Raw genomic sequence first — 8,906 nt, 5'->3', positions numbered from 1 at the left:
ACTAACAATTGACCAATAAAAACATGCTTGGTCAGAATTTTTAATGTTTATGCTTGCTTTTTTTGAATACGTTCTGGAAGTTTAATATAAGATGAGCCGTTTCCAATTTCAAATTTATTGATATTTACTTCTAAAGAAATAATTTTACTTAATGCAAAACCAGAGTCCCTCTCTTGAAATTCTGATAATTTAAAATTAATTTTATCTTTGACGTTCTCGAAAAACCATCGCTCTATATCGGTCGATAAATCGATAATAGAATTTTTAGTCATAAAATAATGGAAACTAGAAATTTCATTTTCACCAGATTTTTTAATGAACTCTCCACAAAAACAAACATAAACTTTAACAACAGAATATTTTTTCCTAAAAATTTCCCTTATTTTATTTTTAAAAATTATTTGACAATCATTTAAAAATTGCGTTAAGTCCTTATGATATAAATTTACTATAAGTCCGGTTTTAATTCTTCTTGTAAATGCAGAAGCTACATTTTCCCATTTAACCCTATTTTTCAGTTTATTATTCAGCCCCATACCTATATTCCTATTTGATATAAGTTGTTTAAAATGTTTGAAATGTCCTATGTATGTTTGTAATTTCCTAATTGTACCTACATGCAGTCCTCCTTTTTTAATTGTCAAATTACATACTTTAATTTGTTTTTTCAATCGATTCAACCAAATTTCCACATCTCTATCCGTTATCTTATCAAACAATATTTTTCTGACATTTTTAATGACTTGCAGTAAATTTTCAGATTTTTTTACAATATTCATGGTACTCACCTCTCTCTCTCTCTCTCTCTCTCTCTCTCTCTCTCTCTCTCTCTCTCTCTGTGTCTTAGGCACGTCTATAGTTCCTCAATTTCAAATGACGCTAGCCGTTGATTTTTTCCAACATCCACTAATCCCTTGAATATAATTCCGTATTTTTCCTTTTCAAATTCTTCAATGACTGGTTTGTAGACACTTGTGACTCTTTGCGGTAAAAACACTACTTCAGTATCTAAATCCAATAAAACTGATTCTCCGAATTTGGAATTGACTATTTTTGCCTTCTTTATAGCCCTCAGAGTATTCAAAGGTAGATCTTGTATTTTTGTTATTGGTTTTCTCTCTGTAATTAGAGACGTTGCGTTAATTTTTTTTAAATCCATCTGAAAAGAGAGAGAGAGAGCGCGTAACCCACAAGAAAAAAAAAATACTTACATTTTTTTTGTTAAGGCACAATTTTTTAACAGATACTAGTATTTGTTCTTCAGAGCTGGTTTTTCTCTTGCTGGCAGTGGAAGAGACCGACTCCAATACAATGCAAAATCTTATTTATACTCATGTCACTATCTCCATACGATTGTGATAGAATGTTCTAGAAAAAATATTTTATTTGCGACAATTTTGTAATTTGGTAATTTCCTGTAAATGTGGTCCATATGGTTTCCGATTATTCTTATCAATTTCCTGCGTTATCAAAAAATTTCTTATTAATAGGTAAAAGTTATCTTAAGATTGGCGTTCGGGAATTTTCCCGAAAAAAATTTTAATAAGAGTTTATTTCAAAATATACAACATCATTGATAAAAAGAAATTATTTTTGTTAATAAAATTTTGAGATGATTTAAAAGGTCTCCATTTGGACATGGAATATCGAACACGTTCCAATTAAAGGGTCCGGCTGCAACAAGTTTTTTGGTAAACTCATTATATTTGTAGTATGTGGTGTTTTTGAAAAAGTACATGTGTCCGTCAATGTACTGGAATGCTCCTGTAACATCTGTGGGTAGTCCAGGGAAAATATCTTTTATTTGTCCTCTATTCCGAACAGTTTTCAAGTTCTTGTCAAATTCAATATAATTACTGTTATTATAAAATACATATATTTTCCCATGATTGCTTTGAAACATTGTGTTTATTTGAGAATTCTTAGGTATAATTAAATTATTTTCCTCAAGTATTTGTAGAGCGGGAAAATCTGCTACATAGTATTTACGGTCATTGACTGCTATTAAATTATCTGAAGAACTTTGAAAAATGTGAATTATGGGACCCACTTCTTCAGGTAAATAATCATCGAGTATTTCTGGTTGCGAGGGAATAAGTTTCGAATTCAAATCAATTTTCCATAGGGAATTTTCATTAATAATATATAAATGGTAATTTTCAAATTCACCAGCCATGGCAATGAACATATACTCCGGTATTATGTCGCATAAATTTTTATCCGGTTCATTTGGTTGATGTGCAAGTGTCTTTGTAGTCGGTGGCAGCGCTGATGTGGGTTTGAAAGGATTATTTACATATGTATTGATTGGCCCATAAAGAGCTTCAAGGGCCATTTTATCATTCTCATCTAATTTAGGAGCAATGTTGAATTGATACCATGGATACATTATTGCTGTCTCAATATCACTGTGAGCAATTCCTAAAATATGCCCAATTTCATGAATTAATACCATAAGTAGGCTAGTCTGATCTTCTGAACTTGATCCATCCAAACTTAAATCCCACTTCTCATCAGCATCAATATGAAGCTCTATACAACTGTTGCCTTTTGGGAAATAAGCATGTGCCAACACCTTTCTGGGCCCATCAAATGTACTGGAGCACTCACCTCTACCTTGGCAATTTGCTCGAAAATAGTGCTTTCCCCGTACAACTGTAATAGATATATCGGGAGCATAAGGCCGTATTTTGTGTATTAATTCAAATTTAAACTTTGAACTATTACTCCACACTTCAAAAGCCTTTTTGGTTACTTTAAGATATTCTGGAGTTGCCTGAGGGAAATACCATTTCAAATCAAATTTTGTCCATTTTGATTTAACTCTAAAAGAATGATCATCGTCGGAAGCTGCTTCACTCACATTACATCTTGGTCTATTTAGAAGTTGAATTGTATTTTCATCTAATTCTCCCGTTGCAGGGATATTATATCTTTCTTGAAAACTCAACAAATAATCCTCAAGTTTAGTCAAATCATTTTCATTTGCGTACCCGAACCGGTGTAAATACTTCATAGCATACTGTTGGTCGACAACGCATAGTACTGGACATAGTACTGCAGCTAATATAATGATTAACATGATCTTCACTCTTCTGCTATCCTCAAAAAACTAATTTCCAATCACATTAATAACGGAATATATAATTTTTAAAAAACCCAAAGACTTTTAACCGACCTGGTATATCAGCGCTCCCGCTCATCGCAACGAAACTTTACGCATGCGCAAAAACGAAGTCTCTCTCTCTCTCTTACACATTGTCTCGCTGCTCTCTCTCTCTCTAACACACGGTTTTCCCTATTTCTGTAGTCGTTATACTTTTATGTTACAAGATTAGCGAATAATAATGGTATATATAATTTTTTAAAACCCAAAGACTTTTAACCGACCTGGTATATCATCGCAACGAATCTGTCTCGATTACGTGCGTGATACCTTACATTGACAAAAATCTCTTTTTATTTATACGTTATACTTTTATGTTACAAGATTAGCGAATAATAATGGTATATATAATTTTTTAAAACCCAAAGACTTTTAACCTACCTGGTATATCAGCGCTCCCGCTGTTATCATCGCAACGAATATATAACGAAGTCTCTCTCTCTCTCTCTTACACATTGTCTCGCTGCTCTCTCTCTAACACACGGTTTTCCCTATTTCTGTAGTCGTGCATACGTTGTTTATCTACTTGTGTGCATTTTTTAAACTCATGTTTTCCTTTTTTAAACATCGGGAACTTACTTTCCAAATCACTGTTAAATAGGCATTTACGCTTAGGCATTTTGGTGTCTAATCTGAAAAGAATAAAATAAGTACCTAAAAATATAGTCAATAGAGAATTTCAATAAATAAACAAAGGGATAAAATTAGAACTATAGAATAAGCAAATAAAAATTAAAATTTCAAAAAGCAAAATGAGCATCTTGACTTAATATTATTATATTTTTGGATAAAAAGTAGCTAAGTACCTACTTACAGCGGGTTATAATCATACATAATTTATGCAATTTCAGCCTAATCTGTTCGTGTAAAAAGGTTACAAAAATAGATAGACTTATTTTTATATGTATAATCGAAATGTGGATAGCATTCAGAAGAGCAGTGTCGCACTACCTGTAAAAATTAAACTACGATATTTAAGAAAAATATTCTTTGCTTACCACATGTACCTACGTAAGTTCACCCGCTTAACTGGAACGACGCGATATCTGCATTCGTCAAGCCGTTGTTGCGGAGTGCGGGACGCGCGTCGTGAATTCGAACGAACGAACGGCGGACCGCGGCTACCACGACGGGAGGGGTGGGGGAACGGTGAATACACTTGGTTCGTCGGTTGATCGTGGTGTGCGAGCATAGATAGTGCGTGACTCGCGGGCGACACAATTTTTTTTAAATTTTCTTATTTAAAAACCCGGTCTACAAATGAAACCTTCCCCGGACGGTCCCCGGATGCCCACTAAACTAGGACAAATCCGGGGAAACCCGGACGGATGGCAACCCTGGGCCAACATATAGGTTTTTAATGAGGATATGCTTATTTATTATAATTAATAGTCAATTTATGTCAAAAACAAGATGAATGAAATATGAAGAAGAGCCATGATGAGGAACATTATGCTGAAAACAAAAAACGTGAAACAGAAAAGTCAAAAGTGTAAAATGAAGAAAGAAAGAACAAGAAATAAGGAAATCAAAAAGATAAAATTATGCCCCATCGCGTCATTTTACAACAAAAACAATAATAATTCATTAACAAGCTCAAAAAATTTTGGCAACACTTTCATTCATTTTATCGCACAGAAAGTTAAAAAGTCGGTATTGCTTCGGTCGCGACTTAATGAAATTTACAACCTTCAGTTCATAGCACGAGCACCATCAGTCGTCCGTCCAATTCAGGGCCGGATTAAGATTTATAAGGCCCGGGGCTGAAGTAATGACGGGGTCCCCTTAAGGAATTCGGAAACCCGGAAAAATTCACAAAATAATATCAATACGTTAGATTTGTGGTATCAACACATCAAAAAATACAGAATGATTTCCAAATTATGGGCCCTCTTGGACCTGGGGCCCGAGGCTATAGCCCCCCCAAGCCCCTGGCTTAATCCGGTACTGGTCCAATCCTTTTTGTCCGTTTTATTTCGTTATCTGTAATTAAATCATCGAGATATTTAAAAGTCTTTTCTCCTGTTGGTTTAGACGATAAAGACTTGCAACAAAGCAGTTCTTTTATGCTTTCATTGGGATCGAACCTAACAAAGGTTAATAGATTAGCCTGGCCAGCAACTTCAGTACTTTCATCAAGTTGATGTGAAAAGTTTCTTTTAAAACTGTAACTATGAATTTGACCGATTTTTTTGTTTCCTTTTCAGTGAATGAAACGTCAGATTCTACCCTACAGGGTGTTTTGTTCCTTTTTTAGCTATCAATAAGGATAGGCGATATGATGCAATTGTAGTTTGTCTATTTTTCTCACCAGAAATTGATGTTTTCATTATTGAGTTTGACTTTAAGAATTCTTTTCCTTCATACTGAAAAAAATACATGTTTTTTTTGTGATTTTCTTTGCAGTTTTTAAGGTTTCATACTCTCATCAGCAAATACTTCGAAACATAAAACACACTAAAGTAGCAGGTCGTCATCTGTGCCAGTAACCACAAAAACCATATTTCAAATAATCAGCAATGTACTTACGGGACTTACTTCTTAAGGATTTCTTTTAAAAATTCTAAAATAGGCTAATAAAAATAAGTTATGCATTGAGATGTTTATTATTATAAATTATTAATAAATGAATTTTGTCTTATCACTTGGTTTGAAATAGAACTTTCAAGGCACTTACCATTTAACCAATCAAATCATCTATTTGTTTTTCAACTATAAATATTCAGGCAATTTAAAACAAAATTTGCTCCAGTCTCAACAACTAGGCCCCGTAAGGGTTCGTATTTCTATATCAAAATGTCCGTCGATGATGGACAATGCCATATTAGTCACACAGAGTGACTAATTCCATAGATCGAAATATATTACGAAAAAAAGTCGATTAATCACCCTGTATATGGTCATCAAAATTTACAAACTTAATATAAAAAATAATCAAACCTGTATATGAGTTTACAAATTTCCCACTCTCCACATTCAATTGATAAAAAAATCGCACTCTTTTTAAGGTAACTTGAAATTTATTTCGATTTTCACTCCAAATGAAATATTGGAATAAGTAAAACAATCACCCTGTATGTAAGGTAGCTTAATAATTTCGATATTAAAACAAAATCATCCTGTACATGACATGAACTAAAAAAATGGGACAACACTAACCTAATGAAAGTGACCAAGAGAAATATTAGACTTACCGGTTCTAAGGAATCTTTCAAGCAAAAATAATTCTCGATATCAGGATCATCTTCCACCATAGCCGGCCACCATGGATAACCTTCGATTTTCGCCCAGACGATGCTACCCGCGTTATATTTATTAAATATCATCAGCTCCTTTTCTTTATCGTCGATCGATTCTTCTTTGATTTCGCATCTATTATACCTCCCATCTGGATTCATCCAACAATACCATTTGTCAGATAGATCCAGGGGATCTTTCACGTCGGGCAGGTATCTATACTTGTTGCAAGAGTCGCAATACACATAGAGACCGACGTTTCTGAATTCTTGAAGTTCATATGTTCCTCCTCTTTCACATCTTTTCTGTTTAGAACTTCCTTGGAATTGGTGTCGCTACAGTTCATTGGTGGTGACGAATCGAACTTATCCGCAGGAGTCACTATGATCTTCTCACCGTTAGCATCTTTTTCCTCCTTTGGAGCTTGGAACGATACCGTTGAGTTTTGGTCTTGATAAGTTTGTTTTTTCTTCTCCTTAACCAACTTCAACCAGTTATTGAATTTTGTCACTACCAAATTTTTGTAATACAAATTGTTTTCTTTACTCAAAGACGACGGCATTTTAAAACTTCTATAATTTTAATACACATATAACACTTATTAACCGTCTTACTTTCATTCACTTAAAAAAATATTTCTGGCAATTGTTGCTATAGTTACGATGATTTAACTATCTGAAACAAATGAAATGAAAATATGTAGACATATATGTAATACCAACTGTCCATATAGGAGTCTTACTTATATGAGTAATAATAGTATTACCAATGTATAAAGAATATTCTTTATACAATGGTATTACAGTATATGTTAGACAATGTATTATAACCAAAATAATATTATACAACGTTGACTACAATATTTTTTGTATTGAAAAGGAAAACGACAACATACTAGTACGTTGTGAAGTGGATTAGACAGTTTAGGTTATTGCGTATCTGTCATTATATTAAGTTATAACAATAAAAAGGATAATTTTATTCTAATAATACTAAAAACAACAAGTTATGGGTCCGAGACTTTTCACTGTATAAATAAATAATTCGAATTACGAAACTAAAAACGAAAATTCATTAGAACAAAAAACTCTTTTCTGGAAACTGTAAAATAAGTGGAATAACTTTAAAAGCATATAGAATTATGGACTTGGTTATAAATCGCATACCGAGTATTATTTATGATTATGATATAAACATACATTTGTCAACACATATAAGCTGTACTGGTAAATGATACGGAAATATTTGAAAAATTGTCTAAGCTGTATGAAGGAGATACAGAACAATTAAAAGGTAAGGTCACTCAAAAATTTTTCAGCTATACCTATAAGAGAAATGACAATCAATATATCTGTATTCATGATAATAACCACAATGAGAGGCGATGAGTATACACATTTAAAAAACTAGAAGATCAAAGCATGATGAAATCTGCAAAACCTGACATAAGCGTAAAAGGTATTGGAAACACACATTTTGAAGAATGCTTTCTTCAGAATGTTATAATATTTTCACTGGAACACAAAAGTTAAGTGTCAGACTGGATAATAGAATACATAAAAATGTTTGAAACTAAATTTGATAAAATGTAAACGAGTTTTGTTATTACATTTTTAATTATTCAAAATTACGATGACCAATTTGCAAAAAATGCATTCCTCTCGCTATAAAAAGATGGATACATAAACACGAATCAATCAAATCTACAAAAATCAACCTAAAAAAATATTTAATGACAAAAAAAACATACAAAGCAAATTGATGTGAATCGGGGCGTGACTATTTAACCGATAAACGCGTTTGGTTTTCTATATTTTTCTAAAAATTTGTTCTCTCCATTATGAGCAATTGTTTTTGATTCTTTTATCGTTTTTAACATATACAGGGTGATGAATGTTAGGTTGGAACTCAACAACAACGAAACTACCATTTTTTAAAATAAATTTTACACTGTTAAATATTTTTCTTTCACTTTGTTTAATGAAAGACTCACACGTTTTTTTTATTTTTGTTTTTGTATATTTTTGTACGTTTTTAGACGTTCTTTTATTAAATTTTTACTACTAACTACATATTTAGTATCATTTTTGTCTATTTTTCGACATTATTTCATTGAATTTTCTTCTTCTTCTTGATTCTAGGCCTATTCCGGTTTTTTCCGTAATTTTTGAAATACAATAAAAATTTGACTTTTTTTAAAACGAAAGACTCCAAAAATCAAGAAAATTTAGAAGTAAAAACATATTAAAAGGTCTAAAAAATTAGAAATTAAATAAACATATACAAAAGTCAGACAAAGCTTTCGAAAAATCAGATATCTATGCGAAAGGTTTCGAGGGCCTAAATGCTCTTAGAATAAACAGCTTATTACTTGGTTATCGAAACGCGCGTCAACTATATCGGCGTGAACAATGTATTCAGTCTGTTTGGTTATATAGCCACTGCTTTTTATAAATAAATCCCAAGCAGTACGCTGCATCACAAAATAAACTTCTACATTTCG

The 8,906-nt window shown here is 32.5% G+C and overlaps 1 protein-coding gene across 1 annotated transcript; it reads right to left on the bottom strand.

Moving 5' to 3' along the window:
- Window positions 1–1,093: 1,093 nt before the first annotated feature.
- LOC130902989 (matrix metalloproteinase-16-like) lies at window positions 1,094–3,463 on the bottom strand. The gene is made up of 2 exons (XM_057815275.1): window positions 1,212–3,463; window positions 1,094–1,159 (listed from the first exon to the last, which is right to left on the bottom strand). Exon 1 carries the CDS (start codon window positions 3,080–3,082, stop codon window positions 1,571–1,573), a length of 1,512 nt encoding a protein of 503 aa, XP_057671258.1. The 5' UTR covers window positions 3,083–3,463; the 3' UTR covers window positions 1,094–1,159; window positions 1,212–1,570.
- Between the last annotated feature and the right edge of the window lie 5,443 nt (window positions 3,464–8,906).

This window comes from Diorhabda carinulata, chromosome Y (assembly GCF_026250575.1).
Source record: "Diorhabda carinulata isolate Delta chromosome Y, icDioCari1.1, whole genome shotgun sequence".
NCBI classification, from domain to species: Eukaryota; Metazoa; Arthropoda; class Insecta; order Coleoptera; family Chrysomelidae; genus Diorhabda; species Diorhabda carinulata.
Note: the sequence above shows the minus strand (reverse complement) of the source record. Positions and strands in the feature narration are given on the sequence as shown.